General features: G+C 38.3%; 2 protein-coding genes across 2 annotated transcripts in view; both read right to left on the bottom strand.

Annotated features, from left to right (window-relative positions):
* Positions 1-1,495: 1,495 nt before the first annotated feature.
* LOC136182389 (uncharacterized) lies at positions 1,496-7,811 on the bottom strand. The gene is made up of 5 exons (XM_065962736.1): positions 7,631-7,811; positions 6,415-6,673; positions 4,651-4,684; positions 4,293-4,467; positions 1,496-2,777 (listed from the first exon to the last, which is right to left on the bottom strand). The coding sequence occupies exons 1-5, from the start codon at positions 7,671-7,673 to the stop codon at positions 2,434-2,436; spliced, it is 855 nt and encodes a 284-aa protein (XP_065818808.1). The 5' UTR covers positions 7,674-7,811; the 3' UTR covers positions 1,496-2,433.
* Positions 7,812-7,907: 96 nt separating this feature from the next.
* LOC109983565 (ryanodine receptor 1-like) overlaps positions 7,908-25,001 on the bottom strand; it is a 49,481-nt gene continuing 32,387 nt past the window's right edge. The window contains exons 82-106 of the mRNA XM_065963157.1: positions 23,376-23,475; positions 23,193-23,272; positions 23,043-23,119; positions 22,883-22,956; positions 20,153-20,233; positions 19,949-20,037; positions 19,417-19,545; positions 19,233-19,337; positions 14,636-14,717; positions 13,226-14,547; positions 12,955-13,037; positions 12,504-12,663; positions 12,326-12,412; positions 11,886-12,158; positions 11,670-11,800; positions 11,246-11,288; positions 11,028-11,161; positions 10,862-10,922; positions 10,612-10,758; positions 10,394-10,528; positions 9,832-9,988; positions 9,574-9,638; positions 9,388-9,488; positions 9,119-9,170; positions 7,908-9,010 (exon numbers count right to left, since the gene is read on the bottom strand). Of these exons, the coding sequence (XP_065819229.1) occupies positions 8,915-9,010; positions 9,119-9,170; positions 9,388-9,488; positions 9,574-9,638; positions 9,832-9,988; positions 10,394-10,528; positions 10,612-10,758; positions 10,862-10,922; positions 11,028-11,161; positions 11,246-11,288; positions 11,670-11,800; positions 11,886-12,158; positions 12,326-12,412; positions 12,504-12,663; positions 12,955-13,037; positions 13,226-14,547; positions 14,636-14,717; positions 19,233-19,337; positions 19,417-19,545; positions 19,949-20,037; positions 20,153-20,233; positions 22,883-22,956; positions 23,043-23,119; positions 23,193-23,272; positions 23,376-23,475 (3,864 nt within the window). The 3' untranslated portion in view covers positions 7,908-8,914. The remainder of the gene's footprint in view (positions 9,011-9,118; positions 9,171-9,387; positions 9,489-9,573; positions 9,639-9,831; positions 9,989-10,393; positions 10,529-10,611; positions 10,759-10,861; positions 10,923-11,027; positions 11,162-11,245; positions 11,289-11,669; positions 11,801-11,885; positions 12,159-12,325; positions 12,413-12,503; positions 12,664-12,954; positions 13,038-13,225; positions 14,548-14,635; positions 14,718-19,232; positions 19,338-19,416; positions 19,546-19,948; positions 20,038-20,152; positions 20,234-22,882; positions 22,957-23,042; positions 23,120-23,192; positions 23,273-23,375; positions 23,476-25,001) is intronic.

Raw genomic sequence — 25,001 nt, 5'->3', positions numbered from 1 at the left:
TTTTTTCCCTCACTGTTCTTCAATCAATCAATCACACTTTATTTATATAGCACCTTTACAAATCAAAAATTAAATGACTTACTTATTAAAGATTAATAAACATGTAATAAGTGTTTCAATGTGATGTCTGTAAAGGTTGTGCTTATTGATTTAACTTTAATATTTAAGCTTTTTTTATCCAAAACAAAGCAAGATTTTTTATATTATAGCATATGTATATATATATATATAATATGGAATGTAGCAACTAATTTCAACTGTCAAAGTGTGATTTATAGAAATGCATAATATTATATAAATGCATTATAGACTCCTCATGTTTGCCCCAAAAGAAGACATAAAGACGCTTTTTGTTTCTCTCTTCAAAATAAAGTTTTAAGTCAGGACTCAAAAAAACTACCTTGTTGTATTTGATGTTGCTTTGAAACTCAACTTCACATCTTAAGGTAAACAAATACTGTTCTTTAACCCTGCTTCCTTCACATATTACCTTAGGTTGTTATTAATTCATTTGGATTGAAATTTAGCATGTAACATCTGATCTGCTTTCAGACCTGATGCATTGATATGGATTAAAAAAAAATCAAACAGTAGGCCTATGGGAAGCGATTTGGGAACAAACTAGCTGGGAACAAGAGTGCAGAGAAGTTGTTGACAATAAGTAGTTTATAAAATCATTGAGAGACTAATGCACACCAATAAGAATTAAAAAATATGTATAAAAATAAAATAAAATAAAATATGACACATAAAAGCAACAAGATATTAAAATAAATACATAAGAGGAAAATATTTAAAATTGTCCTAGGATAAAAAAGACAATACAGTAATGTTACAATTTGAATTGATATAAAACACTATATAAAAGCCAGACTGAATAAATGAGTTCTTGTACATGGCCAGCGGCGTGTGCGCTTAAAAATGTAAAAACCTCCTGGTCAAACTTCTATGAAATGCATCCGTCCAATCTAACTTCACAAGGAAACTTTTTATAATGGCAGCCCCTAATCAAGGAAAAGGCAACGTAAAGTAAGTTGGCTTGTATCAAAACGAGAATTAAAAACATTAGTGAAACCTTTTCTGTTTTGATATTTCCATCATAATATGTCACAAAGTGAAAATATTAGGACATTTACAACATATAGGCTGCTGACTTTTTAAGTTCATCTTGTGATGTAGCAAGAGGGGAACACACTTAACATGTAAAATAGGCCTATACTATTGCTTTAGCCCTTCCACGGCTTTTGTGGCCTCAGCAAAATTTGATTATAACTACTTTGAGTACTAACATTGAAGAATCTCAGTTTCTTATATTTGTGTGTTTAATGTTAAACAAAAGATAAATAGACCTATCAAACAACAAAATAGGCGACCCTACACATTTAATGTAAGACTTCTATAACTATTCCTATAATGTAAAGTTCTCAAAAAGAGACTTTGGTTTATAAATGTAATAGTATGTGAGAAGCATAAAGAAGAGCAAGTGAGACTAAGATTCATTTTCGCATGTCTATTTTATTCGTACAAGTAAAATAGCCTGAAATGGATGTAATATAGAATTTTGCTTTTAACCCAACATAGATATAAAATTGCAGTTATAACAGAAACACAAAATATGCACAAAAGATGAGGATGCAGAGAGTCAGAAGAGCCCTTTGAAGTTTTTTTTTTTTTCACTTCCAGTGGTTAAATGAAAGTTTGATACAGATATGAATCTCTTCACCTTGTTTAAAACATGCACAACTCCAACAAAGGTACAGACATGGTGTATATGTTTATCGGATTGCAAATGCCCAAAGATAATCCATGGATTAGTAATGAACATTTATGAATAATGCCGGCTTGTATCATTTTGAACATGTATTTGTATCACAGTCACAATCACTGATGGTATATATAGTGTCATTTTGGTGACAAATAATGCACATACAAGGGGTGGACATAAGCACAAAATGTTTTTTTTTTAAATACTTCATACAATCACAGTAATAATTCAAAACTTGTTAAATATTCAACATGTCACAAAGCTTGGTTGGAGGAACAGATTTAAGCGTTACGCACACGAGCACCTAACATCAGACAAAGTTAGCGACTAGCTGGTGAACATCGCAGAACATTTACAATCCAAAGGAGCCACATTAGTACCCTTAGGGGTTGGTGGAGACCAAAAACAAAGCTAAAAGACAGCGACATTGACCACTAACACAACTCCAAAGGAAAGTTAATGTTGCTTCATTACTGCTGCATATGTAAATAACAATTTTGTACTTAAAAAAAAGAGTACCGGTCAGTATTACTGGTTTCCACAAATAAAAATAAAACCTGTTTTACAGTTATGACTTACCTTTACAGAACCTGATTTATTTATATAGTATTTATTGCATCATTACAGCTGACCTGATCCATAACCTCGACCTGTAGTACTGTACATCATTAGAAGGTAAATGCACCACAATCAAAAGTATCAAAATCGGAGTCTCCCACCTCAAAGTCAAAGCTGTTATAGTGAGGGGAGTCGAGTGTGGGGCCGCAGGTATGGTACGCTCCTGCCTGTCCCATGCCAGAGAAATCCGTGTTGAGCGGCATGTCAGGACCTTTGGCTTCAAGATTAGTGAGCGCGCATGTGCCAAGGTACCCCATAGCGGAGGAAGCAGCAGCCCCTCCCATCAGCAGATACACCGCCTTCGCTGTTTGGGCGTTGCTGATGGTGCCATGACGCAGACACCCGACAGAGTGCACACCTCCTTTGTAATTCTTTGAACGAGGTGAATTCCTGCCTGTTAGGAAGGAAATAAACATGTTTTTTGTCACCCTTTTATACACATGCACTACCATAAACATATACACATTTTTAGCATAGCCTTTCCCTGACATCTTTCTGAGTTGCCCTTTCACACATGCCCATCAATGATGAGGATGTTTCAGGAGGCAAGACATGGCTTGAGAAGGTCACGGGGGAAATGTGTTTTGACTACAACATATCCAATTGGATAACAGATTTTCCCAGACGGTGGAAGAATAACAAAGTCTGATGATAAGATGGCAGTCTTTGCTTTTATATCAATGCTACGTGTAATTGGACGTAATCACAGTATTAAAGATCAGTGGAAAAACCTCTTGATGATCTAAAACCAGAAACAATCTAAATAGTATTGTTAAAACCTGTTCTAAGATTATCAGCCTGACAACCAAGACACTTGCATTCCTTTTGTAACCATCAGATCCTCAAGAAGGCTGAAAGTATTTTAACTTCTTCTGGACATTTTCTCTGTTGCCATCAGGAAGTCGTTATGTTGACTGAAAACTAACCGTTATTCTAAACCGTTCATCCTCTGTGCAGTCAGATTACTAAATGCACCTTAGGTTTTACATTTTTACTGACTTTTATCTTTTTACTACTACTGATCTTTTATTTTTTAATCCTTCTATGACTGAACCTTTTATTGTTTTTACTCAGTCTGGTTGTCTATTAATCGGTCTGTTTAAATTTGGTGTCTCCTTTTAAATCTCTATTTCATATTTTTAGCTCTTTTGTATAATTCTTTGTCTGTACGTCAATGTGTTTATCTTTTTTTTTATATATACAAGCTGCTCAAGAACCAATTTGTCCAAGAGTGATTAATAAAGTTGTTTGAATTGATTTGAATTGAATTACTTTTTGACCCCTTGTGGTCATTTACCAGGGGGCAGGTTTGGAAAAAAATCAGACACTGTTGTGCTGAAAATCTGTCTTCACACCTGCAGCTCACCAAGAAAATGTTTGTTGTTTTAAACAGAAGTCATACAAAAACCTGATGAACGCGTTACTTCTTACAGATCTGCTCTGAGCTGCTCCTGAGGGTGCCTAAAACCAAGCGGAAGCTCAGAGGGGACCGTGCGTTTGCTGTTGCGGCTCCACAATTATGGAACGATATACCTCAGCACGTTAAACAGGCCTCTTCTCTGCCTGTTTTTAAATCTCTTCTTAAGACCCATCTCTTTTCCCTGGCCTTTGACACACGCTAAGACGTCGACTTATTTCTTTATTTCTTTTATTTCTTTTTTGCGTGCCTATTCATTTTTATGTCTTTTAACTTGATTCTGTATTTCACATGTAGTTTTCTTTTATCTCATGTGAGCTGTTACGTGTTTTATTTATTCTTCTGTACAGCACTTTGGTCAACTGTGGTTGTTTTAAAGTGCTTAACAAATAAAGTTGGATTGGATTGGATTGGAGATCAAATATCCATCTTGCATGGTTAAACCTGATAATTATAAGAAAAAAAAAGTAAGAGGAAAACAAGCATACTCACCTTTATCCCTGGGGGAGGCACATGTTGTGGGCCCTGGGGAGGGGGCCTCTGTGTCAATAACCGGTGGTGTTGGTGGATCTTTTTCCAGGATTTGCTCAGGCACCAGGTCTTTGAGGGTGATGTGTGGAGGATTCACCTGATGTCTTTTACAAGGACTGAGAGGTGATGTGACACTCTGTGGAAAATATTTTTTTAATTGAGTTTTCTTTCGAGATTTGAAAGGATAACATTTACTGATAGACGGACGACTATACGTTAATAAGCATTTAGCTAAAAGAGCAGCTAGCATGATTTTAGATTGATCTTGCTGTAGGTAGGCATTCACATTTTACAAATCACTAAATGAGTCTCATCTCACCTGTTTCACTTTTTTCAGCGTATTCACCCATTGACTAAAAAGCATTTAAAAAAAAAAAAAGGAAAAACAAATGTTAGTTCTGCCATCCAAATCATAGAGCAAGCAACACTATAGATCCACCAGTGAAATGACAGGTAGCATGGAATGTGAAGTATTTGTGTCTCTAGTTTGTCAAACTTCCTTTCTCACAATATGCCTCCTGGTATTGTGGGAAGAGGAGTTAGACGTCCAACTGAGTTAGCAGGAATGGAAAATTGAGGACGGTGAAAAATGTATCTGATGTAGGGCTGGCTTCTTTTTCTCTTTTCTAATGTTTGCAAACCTCCAAATCGGGACACTTTAATTCTACTGCAAACCCACATGTAAAGATCCACAGATTGGGCCATTTCTGATCACACAAGCTGGTAGGTAAAAGTGCCCAGCTCGTTTAAATTGGTTGGCACCGGCATTCGCCTCCCTGAAGTAGATCGTAACAGTGCTACATCCAGCCTGTACCCACCATTTGTGTTTGCTAATTTTAATATGGCTTCGTGTGTCTGCATTTCCACCGTTGGAGACTGAAAATGGACGCTTGCAGTGTGTGCAAAACACAGCATATTCATTGCCAAGGAAGCTGTAAGCTCCTGGTTAAAACAGCAGCTAGCTGCATTGGCAACATCATTGATTGACATACATACAGACAAATCAGTGTTGCAAGCATGCACATTGTTTTGGTTGGTTACAACTGGGACAGGGACTGTTCAAAACCAGGGCATGTTAGTGTTTGTTAGATATTTCGTGGGGACTTGGGACAGAGAGCTAGAAAATGGGGTGTTCCCAGTAAAATCGTGATGTAGGCCATGGTCACCCTCATCTAATGTATACATCAACAAGTAAGCCACCCAGGTGAACAGAAGTTTAGCAACGTTTTTATAAAAGTTTTTTTTAGGGAAAATGTTGTATTTAACTATCTTGCAGAATGATATAAGAGAAAACCGGTAGCCTAACACCGGTGGTTGTCATGAAGATATAATTTAGCTTTTATTTATTCATTACAAAATATTAGTAAAAAGTACAAGTTCCATAGTATCTTTGTTGGCTTAACCTATCTATGCTTAGCAAACTACCTGTTTGTACTCTTTAATAACTAACAGCTGTATCAGTCTTCTTGTCCATTTCTACCAAACTACCAAAATTACTCCCAAGTTCACTGGAGGTAAATGTTTGACATGTTTGACAATTTTTTTTTCTCATAATATGCATAAATAGTGAAGTCAGCAAGGATAGCACTTTTATCATTTTGGGGAATTGTATCTTTTAGTTGAGTTACAGGAGAAGTTTGATATCGCTCTGTCAGTTTGTCATATGAAGCTACTTCTGGTTAGCTTAGCTTAGCAAAGCATGAAAACTGAAGACAGTAGGAAACAGCTAGCCTGGCTCTGACGTCTGGAATAGCACCTCTAAATCATATATAATAATCATATAATCATATATTTTCAAGAAGAACAGTAGAAGTTAATTATAAAAATTGCATTGTCATGGTGGATAGCTGCCAGATAATTTTTTGGTTTACGCTGTGTTTCACTGCCTTCCTTGTTTCACTCTTTCACATCTTTTTACTTGTCTATTTACACAAAATCCTTACTATTTCCTACATTGGTGGTAAATATGTGACACAACTCTCAAATTTGAGTTAAAGATATAGACAATAGACCAAACCTTTTTTTAACATTCTACTTGAACAAGGCAAAGTGTGAAGTTGAGAAAGCACAGTATCAACCAGACCTGCATTCTGCAGAGGTTTCAGTCATCAGCAGCAGGTATTTATTCTGGGGGAGGATCAGAGCAAAGCAGCAGTCTCTGCTTCCACCAGAGGGTAATTTAGGCAGGTCGAGGATCTCCTTGCCTTCAACTATAGTCTCACAACCGCCCTGCAACTGAACCAGCTGGTCAGGGGGGGAAGAGGCATCGTGACACACCAGGAGACTGCCCTCAGCTGTCAGGAGCAGAAACCTCTTTTTCCACTGTTTGAAAATAAATCCACCTGGATGAGAGGAGCAGGTTGGAAAAAACAGACGTGATAAACATTTCTAATCATACCCTAGAGCTTATTGACAATATTTAGGGTGGTCACAGTGATCCTGATAGCAGTGGGGGCAGTGTACAGCTGGATTAAAGCATGAACACTTTGTCATTCCATCATCCCACCAGATTAGAGGCAGTCAGGTGGTTGGAGGATCAAGAGGATGTGGATGAGGGGCTCAACCAATCAGGGGCTTTATCACATTCACACGCACACATCTGGATTTCATCAAGATACAAACATACAGGGAAAAACACATGGGGAAAATGTGCTTTATTAATGCATGTAACATTATTACACTACAAGAGCTGGTGAAGAAAGATGAAACATGATGTACTTTAGATTACTAATCATTTTATTGTATTCCAGCCAGCCCTTCAGATAATGATTCTTTGACGGTTCTCAACACAGCTGTGGCTTTAACATGAACAAAATGTGTCTCTTTAAAAACACAAATTTAAAAATCTTAAACAAAACAATACTCATCTCAGTTAATAGATGATAAGCCGGTTAAATCATGGTTATTTTTTCTTGTTACGAGAGCAATGCTTACTTGATTAACAATATCTTATCATACTGTAAAATGTTATTTTGGACTACTTCTTATTGGCTGTTTTTTTAAACCACCAACTCACACTATACATTTTCAACCTTACTGAAAATAATTTTAAATCACTACAACTCCACAAAGCAATGCTTTAACATGATTGCAATCTTCCTTTTGAAACAGGGGGAATATCCAAAAATCACTTTAAAGAATGACGGGGAACAGACAGCAAATATGCAGATTATCATAAATCCATTTTCTTTTTAAATCACATAGCCATCCTATAGCCTGTCGTAAGAGAGCCAGCCATGTTTTTGCTCTGAAATACTACCACAGCTGTTATGACTATTCAGTGGAAAAGGTCAGCTCACCGTACATCCTCAGCACCCCGTGGTGGATCTCTGAGACGTTCATGTTAACAGTCGATGCAGCCTTTGTCGGTACAAGCTCGGAGTGAAATGTTTAGACGACAGGATGGGTGAAAAGCACATGAGGCTCAATGTGAGTTTTAATGCTCAGGCTTAATCCTCATTCAGCTGGGAGGTTCCACAGAGAAACAGTTCAACAGCTTGGTATGGAAACAGGTTGTGATGAGAGGTTAGACACAAACTGCAGCAGTGTGCGCAGAGTTACTGTAAAGAGACGAACACTTGAATATTTTTCCTTTAATTTCAGTTTTACAAACAGAGATTTAACAAGTCATTTTGAAGTCAGTTTTCACCAAACCTCCGGGACTCATTCCCTCTCTTCAAATCCAGATGGTACAAAAAACAACTGTTGAGCCATCTACTTCCATTATGTAATAACTTCATCACAGGTTATCACTAAATCCCTGAATTCTTTCTGCAATGATTAAACTTTCAACACTTAACCAGTGCATGTCAGGGTCTTATCCTCTGTAAACCATGCTTATTTAGATGTCTTCTGTCTTCTCGGATTACATCATTAAATATCATTAAATACAAACATTAATTGTGAACGTGCTTAAGAAAGAAATCCATTGTAAAAATTGCAAATTCATCAGGGTTTTTAAACGTAGCTCAACTGTACACGGAGAGGACACAGCAGCCACATCACTAGTGATCAAATCAACTGAACAAACTTTGTGAAGCTCATGAGAAAACGATCAAATCAATATCACATTAAAATGAAGCTTATACAGAATTAGTTTTCATTACAGAATCTGTCTTTAAAAACAATAAATAAAATAACTTAAAACCAAGCAAATATTCTGTAGTATGTGAAGAAAGAAATAATGAAGGCATAAAACTCTGCTGAAGTGACACAATGATCACAAAAACAAAAAGGTAGTGTTCTTCTTAGCAGCTACATTCTGGTGCTGTGTGCTGGTTATGGCGACTCGTGTGACGGCTTTGGCACTTGATTACATCTTTCATATAAACAGGTGTTTTAGAATCTTCCCCTCACATGAAACGTGTTGAAGGAAACCCATAATGAAAAAGAAAGTTTCAATACATTTAGCTTTGGAAGAAATAAATAACCATCGCTTCAGTCTCTCTTTACATGTAGATTATTTGAGACATTTTTCATTCCTCAGGACCCAATCATTTCCTGTGTGATATGTCTGGAATGATGAGCACAGACGCAGAACAATGGCTGTTATTTTCCCTCGGATGTGTCAAGTGCATGTCTGGTTATGATAGCTGATCCTCATATTGTTTTCTAAAACAGTCTCCAGCGGGGAAGAAGTCCCACGCACGCTCCTGGTACATTTTCCACACATAGGACTCCTAAAACACAAGACGTAAGAATCAAAAGGTGGTCAAAGCTGTCTTCAGAAATCCATTAAAAAACTTTCAAAAATTAAAAAAAGCAGTAATAAAAGATTTCAGACTAACCTGTCCAGTGTGCTCCGTTTCATCTTTGTTGATGAGGTACATTAAAAAGAACCTGAAAGAGAACATGCGTGTTAATTATAGGTCATATCTAGTTCACACACACTCTCTCACACACACACACACACACACACACACACACACACACACACACACACACACACACACACACACACACACACACACACACACACACACACACACACACACACACACACACACACACACACACACGCACTTTATGCACATAAACACAGATGATGTGGACTCACATGTAATTGGCCAGGTTGTGTTCATCAAACGTGTGCGTCTCAAAGCCGTGTGGCGTTGTATCAAAGTAGTCGCTTCCAATCCCACATATGAAGCATTTTGTCTGCAAAAAAAACCAATGATGAGTATTCAATCAAAGCTGTGGTTACATAAAGCGTTAGTTTCAACTCTCCACTGTTACTCTGTACCTCCATGTCTTCCTTGACCTGCTCCTGTTGGTCTCGGAGTTCTCCAAAGGCATCAATGATCAGACCTGCAGTGACATTAGAGGATTAAAGAGTTTAGTTTTCACACCATACCTCTACCTTAACATCCCTTCTCTGTGTGAACAGATTCAAGTCTGTCTCCAAAAGCTCCTCATATTATTCCCTTGTTAGTTCCCTCCAGTTTTTTTACCCAATGGCATGAATTTTTGAAAGTGTCCTCCAAAGCAGCATTGTCTTTACCCTGAATGATGGCCAGAAGAATAACGATGACAAAGAAGAAGAAGGTAATGTCAAAGACCACTCGATAAAGCTCGTATTCATCTCCAGCGGGATCCTCGATTTCATCTCCAATGCCTCCACCAGCACGCACACCGACGTACATGTGGAACAGATAGCACTGCAAAGACAAACACACACACAAAAAAATTGCACATGGATGGTTGGAGGTGTACAGACGCCTTAAGTAGACTTGCTTCAATACATTTTATTTACACCTTTTTCCTGTGAACGAGTACTTTCCATTTGTTTTCACAAGTTCTTGTCTTATTTTCTTGTTGTCTCAGGATAACAGAGCTTGTATTGTTATACATAACAAAAATAAGTTGAGTAAAAACCAGTGAAATTGACTCGTCATCAAGGTAAAACCATAGCTTTTATCTCAAGATAATAAGATCAATAAGTTTGGGTCTCATGGAAACAGAAATGACTCGTGATAAATAAATTGCATGAATGCATGTCTCCTTAGGATTACTTTAGAGGTGAGTAATAAAGTCCACATATTTTTAGGTCCACGGTGACTTACAGTCATCATGTCATCACATTTCATATCTGGTTCATCTTCATCCTCGCTCTTGTTGTAAAACTTGCGGAAGAAATTGAACGCGACCACCGTGTAAAGGTACACCACCACCGCCAACAAGCCCACCGTCATCATGAGCTAGCGAACACAAGGAGAACACACATTAAGTACACTCAAACTGAATTATAGGTAACACTATTTGGGTTTCTCCCGCCGCTTGCCTGTTTGCCGTTGTGTGTGACTGAGGACAGGATAGTGCGAAGAGTCTTGACACCCATGGCGATGTCCAGCAAGTGACAGGCGTAGAAGAAGTTGTTGTAATGTCCGAGCAGAGACATGATCAGGTACCAACACAGATAAAGGAAGGTCTAAAAAGAAATTAGAAAACGGTTGTTTTGGCTCTTAGAGGTAAGATACATTCACATAGTGTTTAATGGTGTATTATATCCAAGTCAATATGGGTTTGCTTACACCGTCTGTGAACACGACGCCAAACTTCCAGATCTGGTACTTGATGTCAATGGATGTCACCCTAAAATCCAACACATTTATTAACATCCTCTTTGAGATAATGAATTCCAGTTTAGACGGCTATAATCTACCCTTCACATCTCTGTGAGTTCAATATGTACTTTACCATGAAAACATGGAGCTATCTGGTTCCTCCTGTTTCTTCTCATGCTGTTGGCTCACATCCAGGGAGGCTAAATCCACACCCAGAAGTTCAGCGATTCTTTCTCTGCCATAAATGTCTCCGTACTTATCCAGGACCTGTATGATGATACAGATTGAAACATCAAGCAGCTCTACAAAAGCCATTTTTTCAAACCTCCCAAAATCATTAAGTCTACTCACCTTCCGTTTGACAAACTTATCCCAATAGTTGTTTGGGAAGGAGCTGTGAAAGGGGGGGAAATCATTCTTTATTAAATATTTAACCAGTTGGTATTTGACAAAGTTTGTATGTATTTTAAAGGCCCATCTAATGAAAGGCATTGCTCATCAGCCTAGGCTATAAATGCTGTAGTGTGTGGAATCAGTGCACTTATTGGTGCTTCTTATTGGTCCCTGAACAAATAAAAATTCAACAATTAAAAGTCTGGACTATTTTCTCAATATTTCAAGGTGTGAACCCAAAAGGCCACATTTTCTACCTTGACTTTATCCAAACTTTTTCATGCCTCCATATTTAATATAATTCACTGCAAAAGTGGTGATTGGGTTTGTATCATGCGACTGCTTTGTGACCAGGTAAATGAATCATTCTGTGTCCACGCACGGTGTATTCAGAACCAGTCTGTCCCACTGGCCCTTTATGTCATCGTCCTCAGGCTGCTCTGTGATGTAGAGGCCGTCAAACTCCAATTTTCTTGCAAGTTCTTTCTCCCGTTTAAAGATAACCAGTGGAATCTGGTGTGAGAAAAAAAAAAAAGATTAACTGAGGCTCAGCTTTCAGGTGAAATCAACAGTTTTCTTTGCTGTTTTTCCATCATACCTTGAGACAGTTGTAGCCAATGATACAGATGAATGAAATGACTGTGTGCAGGGCAGCAATGAAGGCCAGTGTTGGCTGCATGTAGCCAGTGCTCTCCTCTAAATAGAAATAAAGCGGAACATCTTCCTCGTCCTCATCTCCTCCGTCACTCATTCCAGATCCCTCGGCTTCTTCAGCCGAGCCTTCAAACAACCCAGAGCCTTCAAACATACCACTCCCCTCTGAAAACCCTGACCCCTCCATCTCTTCACCCTCAGGGGGCGTGTCAGACACCTGAACAGAAAAATGCAGACAAGCTTGGTACAGTCGGAGTGCAACGAGAGATGTGGAATCAGTCACAAAAAACATGCATTTAACATAAGGAAAAACATAAAACAAACATTATTGGGTGCTCAAGTACAGCAGGAATGTTCAAATGCAATAGGCAAGTATCTCGTTACCTTGTAGAACAGCAGAATGAAGTTCAGGGCAAATGCGAGGAACAGAGCCAAAAAGCGCAGGTTGTAGAAGTTTCTAGAGAGGTAGTTCTACAAAAACAAAAACATTTTTCACTGATAAGTACGTTTCTAAGTGCAGAGATAATTTGCCAACAGATCAATTCTGCATCAAATTCCTCACCATGAATTTATTTCTTTGGGTTTCCAGCTCAGTCCAGATCTGAAAACCTCCTTCCCTTTTCGGCTTCTTCTCCTTCTTTTTCGCAGCTATCTTGCGCTCTACTCGCTGTTCTTCCTCCTTGCTTGGGGAGTCTTTTTCGGCTTTCTCTCCAGTTTCAACCCTGTAACAACCAAACAACAACAAAAAACTAATCATGATGTACCAATGATGCAAATGTGCAAACTGTTTTCTCAGATATGTGTCTCTTCCTTATGTCTCAGACTTTAAGGTACGTTGTATACTGGCAATAATGTTACTGCTGCAACAGTTTGGCAGGTACCATAAGAATGATTATTTAAAGAATACAGTCCTGGTATAAATGTTTCTAGTCTGTAAACTAGAACCATGATATATCATGAAAATATGTGGAGGGCATTTTAATGTTGACGAAGAAACAAGAGAAGGCTCTTACTCAGCCTTTTCTGGTTCAGGGGGAGGTTCCACTACAGGAACAGGTTCAGGTGGTTTCTGGCTCGCCTCAGGCTCTTCTTGAGGCTGTTATAAAACACAAAGCAATGATTATATGTCAATCTTCATTAGCGTCAACTCATAACATACTCATATATGCCACCAGCACTTTAGCCTTCCCTTTTATTCAGCATTATTTGATTCCCTTTTTGAAACAAATTGACCACCCAATGTATTCAGTATATTTAGACACTTGAATTCACCTAAACACTCACCATTTTCCTTTTTGTTATTGGCGTTCCTTCAGGAGTTGGCGGTTCAACAGGTGACTCCACACCCATGTCTCCAAGTCCACCTGGAGCATCAACACCTGCAACTCTCCCACCCTCTTTCTCCTGTGTGTCTTCCTCTTCCTCCTCCCCACTCCCAGTCTCCCCAGAGTCCGTTACACCTCCAGTGTCTTGTTCTTCCCCTGTCCTCGGCTCTCCAGGTCCATCTCCATGCACGTCGTCCTGCGTTGGATCCGGCATGCTCGCTAGAATCTCAGTCACAGTGATGTTTTTCGCCCCCTCCACCAAGCCGCCTCCGAACAGAGTTTGCCAGACGATCATGAAGAAGCCTTTGCACACATTGTAAATAAAGTGTAATATACTCATCAAGATTGTCCAGAAAAATGTGGACAAAGCCACGACAATCTCTTTGATGGTCATCTTTCTCACTCGCCGATATTGTCTGCGAAGGTTTCTGAAGGTGAAAATACTGAGGAAGCCCAACATGCTGTTAATGAAGTCTGCAAAGGCAGAGCTGGACTCAGGCTGCCCTTCCTCTCCGTTACTGTCCTCGTCACCTCCTCCGTTCGCCCCCGCACCCTGTCCTCCCTCACCTCCACCTTCATCTCCTTCGTCGTCTTCTTCCCCCTTCTCCTCTTCCTCCTGCTCTGAGATTTGTGAGGCTATATTCATCTCAAAGATGGTGTCTTCGCAGAAGTTGACAAACATTTCCATCTTCTCGGACTCTCCGCCCTCATTGACCACGTCAAAGATGAACTGTCGTTTGGACTCTCTGACCTGCGGCATCTCCCACTGTTTACGGTTTACTTCACTGATTTCAAAGTAGATACGCTCGATCTTTCTGCTGGCGCCCATTATTTCAATACGGCCAAGGAAGGGGCGGAAGTAGTTGAGCACGCTCTCTGCTTGTTCCAGGAAGTTCTTCAGCCTGGTGTCATGGGGAACATGCTCAGACAGGTTGGTTAGCAGCACGGCGATGTTGAACCCGATGTCCTTGGCAGGTTCCTGGAAGCGATTGGCGTACTCCTCATAGTGGATCATGTCATTCTCATCTGCTTCTGAGCAGGACAAAAGAAACTGGATCTCAGAGGGGGAGTACTGTTTCTGGCTGTCCATGGCCTTCTGGAAGTCCTTCTTGGAGATCAGCCCTCGAGGGTCTGTGACGTAATCACGGAAAGCGTCCGACGCCACAATGTCTTTCAGTTTGAGGAACATGTCAAAGAACTTGAGGATCATCTCCACGTTGCTGGAGGATTCTACCAACATGTCAACCATCTGTCGGGCAATTGTTCCATTTACCACATTTCCTGTATAACACAGTAACAGTTAAACAAAGGTCTGAAAAAAGAGGAAGAGCGTATGAGATGAAAACTGTTAAAAACCAAACTTTTGTACCCTCTAATAGTGACAGCAACATCACAACCATGTCTTTCTGCAGGTCCAAAAGCTCCTTCAGCAGCCCGATCTGGCTGGAGTCCTGTGGGCAGAAAAAGATGGACAGGCACTTACAGTAATGACAACCGATCTTAAATCATTGAAAGAAAAATAATCAGTTTAAAAATATCTTTAGCGATGCAACAGCAATAGCTGATGCAGAAATACGATTCAAAAGTGTCAACAGTTACCAAGCAAGATATAGTAGTAACCCAAAAACTTGTTACGATATGAGGTGTACATTCCCAAAATAGAGTGCTGCAGAAAGAATGACCAGACCCTCATGCTCAGAGAATGATTCAATATGGTTTAGACAAACTTCAGTAAACATAACCGATCTTTTCAAACACATACATTTCTAGTTTCAGGATTTTTTTGATTGAATGAATGAAACTATAAGCTGTATATATTTGAGTGTGAGATATGAAACATAGTTGGAATGTGAGCTCTGCCCCTCTGAGGAGAACATCAACGTCAGTGAACATTGGATGTAACAGCTGAAGCTTTTGTGACACAGAATGGACATCTGGGCTTGTAAGAACCGATCAATGCAGCTTCCATCTGCAACAATGTTGTCTCAACCTGTACAATGATACAACTTTCATTGGGAACAAACATGATTAAAAACCAGCTTATTCATTATTCAATTCATTATTCCTTCAATCAGAGAAACTCAATTAAGGAGATAATATTAATTTTTGCCAAATCTTTTTTTTCTTTATATGGTTATGTTTAAAGATTTGAACATATGTTTACTTAACTTTCAGCTTCTTTGATCCAAGGGGAAAATTGTCTTGAATCAAGAGAATTTTAGATTGGAAGATGAATTGAATTCCATGAAATACATGGATAAAAACATGTATATAGATGTATGTATACTATTAGATATAATACTGTTATATTGAAACTTAAAACTTAAAACTTGTTAGTTTAAAATCAAAGCAACACAGAAGCCACAAAACAACACAACACCGATAATGAGCACACTCCGTCTGGTTAGATGTTAGTGAATGAACATGGCGACAGAACGGTTACCCCTGTTAAATGTGTGCACACAAAGTGGAGCTCACATTAAAATGTATATTCCAACACAAAATAATATCACATTAAAGTGTATACTCCAACATTGGAGGTTAAAATTCAGTCCTTCTCTTGGGAAGTTTTATACCCACCTGCTCCTTTCTTTGGATGGAACCGAGCTGAAACATTAGTTTGATATTCAAACATGATTCTTGGTGTTGTTTAATTAGGCTGGACTCAGAGTGTGTAAGACATTGATGGTACGCATGTTGTTCATGTGGCTTGTACTTAATGCTAAAGGTAAATAAATAGAAATAAGCTCCTGTGGCAAATCCACTCAGATGTGATGAATTTTGTGACTAATATCGTCGGGAAGGTTAGACTCAGCCGTCGAGGACTTCATAGAAATATGACACTGACACATGTATACAAATCTGAGGTTATTTATATATTTTGTATTTTAATGTCTTCTTTGGATCTTCAGTTTGTTTGAGTGATTTTTAAATTTTCTATTTTAATGTTTAATGTTTTTTTCTCTTTGTCGTGATGCTTTTGATGTCTTGTGTGAAGCACCTTGTTGCTGAAATGTGCTGAAAATGTGCCATAGAAATAAACTTCACTTGACTAATAGATGTAGGTATTCAAAGGAAAGTAAATCCTTCAATATCTGTTAAAAAAATATATATATATATATATTTTTTTTTACAATTTGAGGTTTACTTGAGCAGCCTTTGTGTGATAGGATTGCTGTGATTTTACTAAACAAGATGCTCAATTATCTATCCTCTAACTCTTCTACCTGGTGCTTACTTTATTGACTGACAGGCACACACTGAGTCCTGCTAACTGTGGACAATTAAAAAGGCATATTTTACTGGAAAAAAAAACATTAAAGAAATGAAGCAATTAACAAAAATTGCAATCGCATTGTTTATATATTCTCCACTAATTTCTCACAGTAATGTAAGAAAATATTTCTGCAGTTTTCATTTGTTAAGCTTTATATATCTGAGAACAGACACACAAAATGAAATCTCTAAAATGAAAATGCCCCCAGTGTAGTTTGTTTTTATGTTTGCTCTTTGGCAGGTTTCAAAAGCCCTCTGCTGGACTACAATGTAAAACATATGAGTTTTTTTAAAGTTAATGTATCATGAAACTTCTGTCGCACTGAGAAACAAATCATTAAGTCACCTGTTGTTGTTTTATGGTTGTATTTCACTAGTTTTGATGTCAAACATTATAATGCATGGTGTGTTTCTTCACTTTGATTGTTTTTTTAATGAAGGTATGGTTAATCTTGCACACTAATCTGTACAAACCCTCGACAAGGAAGTATTCTTTGTTTCACTATTGAAAGCAGGTGGATATAAAACAACCTGATAAGGGAAACAAACATTGAATAAATTATAAACTAGTAAACACAATATCACATCAATAGATAAATAAAATGGATACATACTTTACCCTGCATTGACCATGTGGAAGACAGTTTAAATAATAAATTATTCAGTTGTTTAAAACATAACATTTTCAGATGCTCTTGTGTATGACAAGAGAAACACTTTCTTTGACAGTCAGCAAATGTGCTGGCTGGTACAGATTTACACAGTAATGAATAGAAGACATCTTTTACATCCTATACTTTGAGAAGAGTTGACTGTTTTTAATTACACGTCTAAATCATTCCCTGTTCTTTGGTTTAACTCAGTATTTCAAATATGATGACTGCAAAGCTGAACAGCTGATACTTGTGAGATTATCAGGTCAAGAAGGACAGGAAGCACAGTAAGTGATTTGGTGTTAGGTGCATCATGTGTTTTAAGCATGTGCTGAGCTGGAACATATGGATGGAAAAATGGCTCTAAATGTGTGATTAAAGGGGTTATGCATGCAAAACATTATGCTTGTAATAAAGGTCTGCCATCAGCCTCAGTCATCCAGAGAGGATGACAGAGTGACATTCAGAGGAAAAGGCATGGGATTTCCCTCATCGTGTTTTAGCCTTTTTATGGTAGCATTATAGCTACAATATATAATATATACAATGTCCGGAATCTGCCTAGCTCCACGCCTTAGGTCAATTTGGATTGATCATTTAGAAATCTTTTATGTGGGTTTTTTTAATGTAAATAATACATTTATTTTTTAATTTTCATGTAAACTGTGAAAAAAAAGTTGATCTGATAGCATTCGTTACTACGGAAGCTCATAGTGGACATGAATCTGTACATTTTTTTCACTCAGTTTTCCCATGACAACCACTAATTTCCAGTTGTTTTCCCATGATCCTGGTGTGTTTATCTCATTGTGTCGTGATAACAAACTTGTCTTCTTTTCATAATTTTCTGGGGATCCAGAAAACTAAACAGTATATCGAGCAGTTAGGCCACGACAGTCCATTCTGCCTTTGCCCACACTAATGAGGTCGGAAGTTAAGTCTATTTCTCTGTTTTATTTCTGCCCTTCTGCAACTCTGATGATACAAGATTTTTAAAAAGTTCAGATTTCAAAACTTGACCGGAAATGACTTAGTATCACGGGAAAAAAGAATACATCAAAAGTATTAGATGCATGACTGCTTGGAGCTTCCGTACATTACATTAAATGCAAAGTAAGGACTTTTTTTTCCTTTGTGCTGTATTGTAAATGCTCAAAGTAGGAAAATCACATTATGATGACACTGTACTATTCACTTGCCACAGTAAGCCATGACAGTGAGTTAGCATGCACACTACCAGGACTATGAAACTGAGGCAGCTCAATGGACATCAGCCATCATTATTTCCTTTTTAACACCTGTGATTTTTCTGCTACGACATGTGAAAAGTGTATCCATTTCATAATATACACGAGTGTGCAGAACCACTTTAAAACCTACCCACACTGGAGGTACAAATAAAGGGGTCAAATTCTCTTAAAACGAGGAAACTTCAGCTGACTTTGCTGTCTAAATATAACATTCAGGTTAACTCTATGCAATGTATAGAGGCTACATAAAAGCTTACAAGCATGTGTAAAATGAGGCCTGTGGCAGCATGTTTTTCATGCACATGTAAGGAGCTTTGGTATGGTTATTTTACTGTTAAATGTATAACTGCTCAGTAGATGTAAACTCTACTGAACACAACAGAGATGCTTCAGAAGCAATGATGGGTGATTTAATGGACTTGCACTAACAAAATGCAAAGTAAGCGCTATGTTGGACCTGGCTATTGAGATGCTCAATAACAAAAAGCTAAAAAGAAAGATTAAATAAACAACAATGCATCACTTGGATAATGCTGGCTCTAAAAAAAAGCATTGGCCTTTAATGGTTGCCATCGACTTCTCTCATGGGGACTGAAAAGAAAAGCTGTCATGAAATCAAAGTTGTATAACAGATATATTTGGTCAATATGTTTTATAAAAGTGGAGATCTGAGTGCAGGGAGCTGAGTCTATTTGTGAAAGCTAAAAAGTTTTTTCTTCTTTTATATGTTTACAGCAAAAACATGTGTCAAGAGGAAAATTAAATAAATAGTATTTTAAGTGCGTACCTGCGCAAGCTTCATCATCATGTGGGCAAAGACATGAAGGAAGCCAACAATAGCATCCCACAGCCTGCTGTGAGCCAGGGACTGCTGGTTACCAGTGCAGGGGCCCTGAATGGAGACACGGTGTGTTACACACATAATACACAACAACCTGCAGGGATAAATACCTGATTAGTTCACATTGTACCTGAATATATTCAGTCAGACTGTTGAAAATCTGTTTGGCCACTGTCATAGCTTTAGAGAAATTCTTTTTGCCTGGCTCATCAATGACGTCCTTGCCGGAGTAATACCAGTAGAAATCGCTGATGGACTCCTGGATTAGAAGAAAAAATACGTAAGTAGAGAACTCCCCACACTATTAAATAGTAAATTAAGCTATATTTATAACTTTAACATCAAGGCAAACTGTCTAATTTATGACATATAAAATTATTTTAAATACCTTTTCTTAACCATACAAACTTACTTATAGTGTCCTGATCATCATCAGAGCCTATGGAAACTATAAAATGACTCAAAATCCACGATCGAGGGAAGATATGTGAAAAGAAATGTCTGTGTGCATCAAACCAACCTGCTTGTTAAAATGCACAGGCTGTCGGATAGATATTCATTTTGTCTTTTATAAATACAAAGTATATGTATAAATAACATATATAATGCCTAACATTAACTTTGATGACTGCCTCATGTCTAGACAACAGTACAAATTGCACCTGCAGTCGGAGGAGGTAATCGACGGTACAGATGATGATGTTGATGGTTGTTGTGCTGCCGGTCTGTGTCCGCAGGTAGTTCTGAAAATCTACAGCGATATAAGGATCATGATGAGAAGTAGTGACCTTTGACCATGTTTATTTTTTATAGAATTGATAACATAGTTACATTTCACTCTAATTTGACAAACGAGTCATTCTCACCGTTATTGTGACCCTCACAAAGCAGCTGCAAGAATCGGAAGAGGTCGCAGGTGAACTCGTCGTCTGCCATCACTTTCTCATCTAAAGAAAAGAGAAGAAGCGTTGCCTTACATCCTAAAATCAGGTGAAGTTCAAGAGTAAATACGGGATTTAAAGTCTCACTGTTGATCTCTGAAACAGTTTGAATGAGTACATGCAGTGTGGTGACAGCACATGATATAACTCAACATCATCTCTCAAAGGATTTAGATACTGATACAAACACCTGTGACCAGGTGTGTTTTCCCCATGATAAATAAAAAGAGTCTTTCTCAATGACATGAACAATATTAAAAAGGATAAAAACATGACTGTCTTCTGATAATGGTCCAACATATAGTCAAATGTCTCACAACCTACAGGAGGCTTCAACACTGCACGCTTACAGTTCACATAAAAATAAAGCTGCAGTAAAACAAGGACACACAACAGACCATACCTCATGAACAACATGTAGAGATTAAGCAGACACTGTTATACGGACAGAGAGACAGGATAGAAGTTAAAACATTGCAGTAATCAGAGGTTAACCAGACTTTTGGCGTCTTTTGGCGATTAATCAACCTGTACATGCATTTATTTATTTTCTAAATCACAGTGCACCACTGGTTGTAGTGGATACACACACACAGACACTAAATCATGCAGCACACAAGATGTGAGCTTTAATGCAGCAGAGTTAAATGAGTGAGAGGTTGGGGCATTGTCCATCAAAATGTTGAAGGGAATCCGGTGTTCTGAAAGAATTGGATTTCTGACACGCCTTCACTTTTATGTGCTTTGAAACTGTTCGTTGTTCAACTAAAATCTATGTGAATAATTTTATCTTTGCTGTGCATGTGCTACTGCAATATAAAAAGGCATACATACTGTACATGTACATTTGTTAGAGTTGACAGCAATTTTTAAATTGTTTGCTGCCTCTCTTTGGATATTCTTACTGAAAAGTGAAACTAATGGTAAGTAAAATATATTTTACTTAGTTTGGAGCTCTGTTATTGCAGGGGGGTAGATTCCATTCACTGCCTTTTCAAATGAACATGAAATATGAGACTTGACAAGATGGACAAAAGAAACCAATCCTCTCTTTGTGGATGTCAGAGTTAGAAGAAGGACTGATGGAGCGAGAGAGACAGCACAAAGAAAGAGGAATAAGAAGGACAGAGAGGCAGATGGGCAGAAACATGATTTACCCCGTCCTAGGTTCAAGTCTGAGGACCATGAAAGGAGGAACAAGGGAGAGGTGGCATTGATCGTGGGGAAGGGAGAGAGGATCAGTGTGTTGACAACAGTAGAGGACTAAAAGATGAGGAGGGGGAGATGAACAACATTCCATGGCAAATTCATTTTCACATGAAGAGAGGTGGGGGGGAAACCAGATCGACAAGTCAAACCAGGAGACGTACTAAGACAAAACACTTAAATCAAATTCTTTAAGAGTTATCTGAGTGTTAATGATATGTAATGTTAGAAAAATAATCATTCAATTCAATCAAATGTTGTACCGTCAGAGTCACACATCGCGGATGAATGAATAGATGCTCAGAATGTCCTACATGTATCCATTAATTCATATCGCATTTTCTTTGATTAATTCATTTTCATGTTAAGTGTGATGACTCAAATACCAAACGACAGTCACTAAACAGCACGTGACCGGCCATTTCTTCATTTACATTTCTCATTTGGACTATTCGGACTTCATCTGCTCATCATTCCTCATGAGGCAGTGCACAGTCTAATGAATCCTGCGTCACTAGATGTTGTAATGCTACATGACATATATTAGGATCAACTTCTTCAATAGTTTTCAGGTCTTGCTTTTGAACAATAAATGGTTGTAATTTAAAGGTGCACTATGTAGTTTTGGTAAAGAAGTTTGAAAAGTTAGAGAAGCGTACAGTTTCTGTGGTATATGTTCATAACTCGATATACAAACTGTCCTCAGAGCAAAATGTGATCCCTGTAACACTGTTTGAAGATTAAATGCTACGCGAGAAGTTATGTTGGAGGGACCGCAACAGTGAAACCGTAACTCTCCTGTCAGCTTTTTAGCTCTAAACAGTGTTCCTGGGACCCGTTTTTTTCTTTGAGTAAAGTTTGTGTATTTAGTTTGGAAAATATAACATAGAACTGTTTCACTTCTCCAACTTTCAAATTTCACCACCAAAACTCCATAGTGCACCTTTAATGTTAAATATAGTGCTGCTGCAGCAGATGGCTGTGCAAACAACATGAGTCTGGTTCTGCTCGACGTTCCTGCCTGTTAAAAAGGAAGTGTTTCCTTTGTCGCTGTAAATCATATTACAGAGAGTACGGTCTAGACCTCCTTTCTGTAAAGTGTCTTTAGATAACATCTCTTATACATGGAGCTACGTATATAAATAAAGAATGCTTGATTGAATAGTGTTTGTGTTTCCACACATAATACAGCTTTGTGTGCTGTAATGGTGAACAATGGAACAGCTGAGTAAAAAGCCTATAATTCTTGATTTGAATAAATGTGTGTCATTTTAGCTTTATCTCATCCCTGGCGGTTTGCATACATCATTGTGTAAAGAGATTATTGGTAAGTGTAATTAAGAAAGTGATCTGTGCCCTCTTCTGATGCAGATAATTCACAACATGATATTCAAAAACAAAGGCAGTGTGTTCTGATGTTCTGCCTGCTGTAAGAATTAGGAGACTTACTGGTGCCCTCCTCTGAAACCATGCCCAGCCCCTCTGCCTTGTTCTGCCTCTCAAAGGCATTCAGATCCAGGACGCTGCAGAGAAAACAGACCCGTTTCAAAAGGTGAATCTGAATTTAGTTTTCAAAATTGAATTTGGGTTTTAAGTATTTTTTACTGACCTGCATGTCTGCATCAACGCCTGGACACTCAGGAAGAAGCCTACATCCTTCTTATCCCTTAAGTACTCCAGCATTTTCTGACAAAAGGAATACTCATGTTTATTTGAAATCTAAAATGACAAAATCACGAGTTTTCAGAACATAACATACCTGTTGAACCTCATTGTTTCCTCCGTTAAGGATGGATATACCCAGTTTGAGGGTTGTGGTCACCATTGTGCCAGTCTCACCTACATGGAAAACATAAAGTTAGAACCTTGGCGAGAGCAAAATGAATCACAGTGTAGGTTTGCATTCAAGAGGGTTTTTACTCAAGAGGGAAAAAAAGAGTACCTTTGCAGGCACTGATCATTTGCAGGACCATCTCTGCAGCACCACGATTATGCAGCCTGGCCTGCTGGTACAGCAGCCTTTGCTTCTCCATTTCTTTTTCCTGTGGTTTACACAAATATTATGAGAATCTGGTGCTGAATATGATGCCAAGAAAAAAATAACATGAATAGATGGAATGGACTCTTTCAGGTCAGATAACTGAGGATTTATTCAGCACTTTTTTTTTGAAACCCCAGGATTGGATTACGGCAGCTGTTGAAAAAAAATTTAAAATCCTTTTTTTTTTTTTATTGTTTTTTTTACCTTCCAAAGTTCTTAGTGACGAGTAGTTTTAATCTAATGAATAACTAAATCAGGTCGAACCACTGAAACTAAAGGAATGTCTGATCCAGTAATGTCTTATATAATGTGTAAAACTATTGATATTGATTTTATATGTTTTATTTACTGTAGTGAAATAAGAGCATGGAGTACTCTGCCTTCCCTGTCCTCTTTCTAACACCTCTCTCCCCTCGTGAGGGCGGGGGAATGGGGTTCAGTTAGAGCGTGCAAAACTTCAGATAGTTGACACTTATTTTACAACATTTCTTTTTTTTTTAAATAAATTTTTATCTGATTTAAACTCCCAACAGCTGGTGTAATCGGCTTCTGGTGTTGAAACACCAAACGGCTCATTTGAAAAGTTTTCCATTCCATCTATTCAGATTCTCAACATATTCACTCTCCTTTCACTCAGGTCCCTAACTTCTTACTTCACTTATTGTACAAAACACTTACCATTGTTGTTTAAATGGTCCATACCTGTATCATCTGTACACAAAGTGAACATATCCACCAATTTCAAAGTTCTATGGATAACTTTTTGATCAAATGAATTCTATGAAATGTATTTTCCTTTTATACTGAAACTCTGAGATCATTTTCCTTTTCTCTAAAATGAACAATAAAAGCTAAGCATAAGAATGTGAAGTTACTGTCAGTTTAAGGTTCCTGTCTGAAGCACACATTCTGTCACTTCATTAGTCGTGGAGTTGTTACACTACTTCTTCACGTTTGCTGGCTGGAGCAAGCGTTAGACTACAGGAAACAGCTGTATTGGCTTAGCATTTTAGTCAAAAAGCTTACCAAAGTCTCTTTATTGCAGTAGACCTGCAAACAGGAGACCTTGGACAATAGCTGTAATCCTTCTGTATCAGACATATTCCTTTGATATTTTACAGCAGCTTTGACAAACTGTTTGAAATGTTTACGCAAAATATGGAAAAAGTCCATCTACTCATGCTAATGCACATTTCTTAAATTCCAGTTTTGAGCCATCTGGGAATGAAACGCCATTTATAGAAGGACAATGACGATCAAATGAATATCTCTGCGTTTGAAGGACAAAGGGACATTCCTCTGCTCAGCCACATCACAAATCAACTTAAAGCATCCCACATCCTGACTGAAACAGGCCCCAGTCACCCACCCCTGCCTCCCCTCCCTCCCTTTCCATGCCCAACCCCCCTCCCACCCACCCTCGTATGCCTGGCCAAGCGTTATCCACTATGTGTCGTGCGGTTGGACCTAAAACTTACACTGCAGTCCCTGACTGTCTAATGAACCCGGATGATGAACTAAACGCTG

Source organism: Labrus bergylta, chromosome 14, assembly GCF_963930695.1.
Source record: "Labrus bergylta chromosome 14, fLabBer1.1, whole genome shotgun sequence".
In the NCBI taxonomy this organism is placed as follows: domain Eukaryota; kingdom Metazoa; phylum Chordata; class Actinopteri; order Labriformes; family Labridae; genus Labrus; species Labrus bergylta.
Note: the sequence above shows the minus strand (reverse complement) of the source record. Positions and strands in the feature narration are given on the sequence as shown.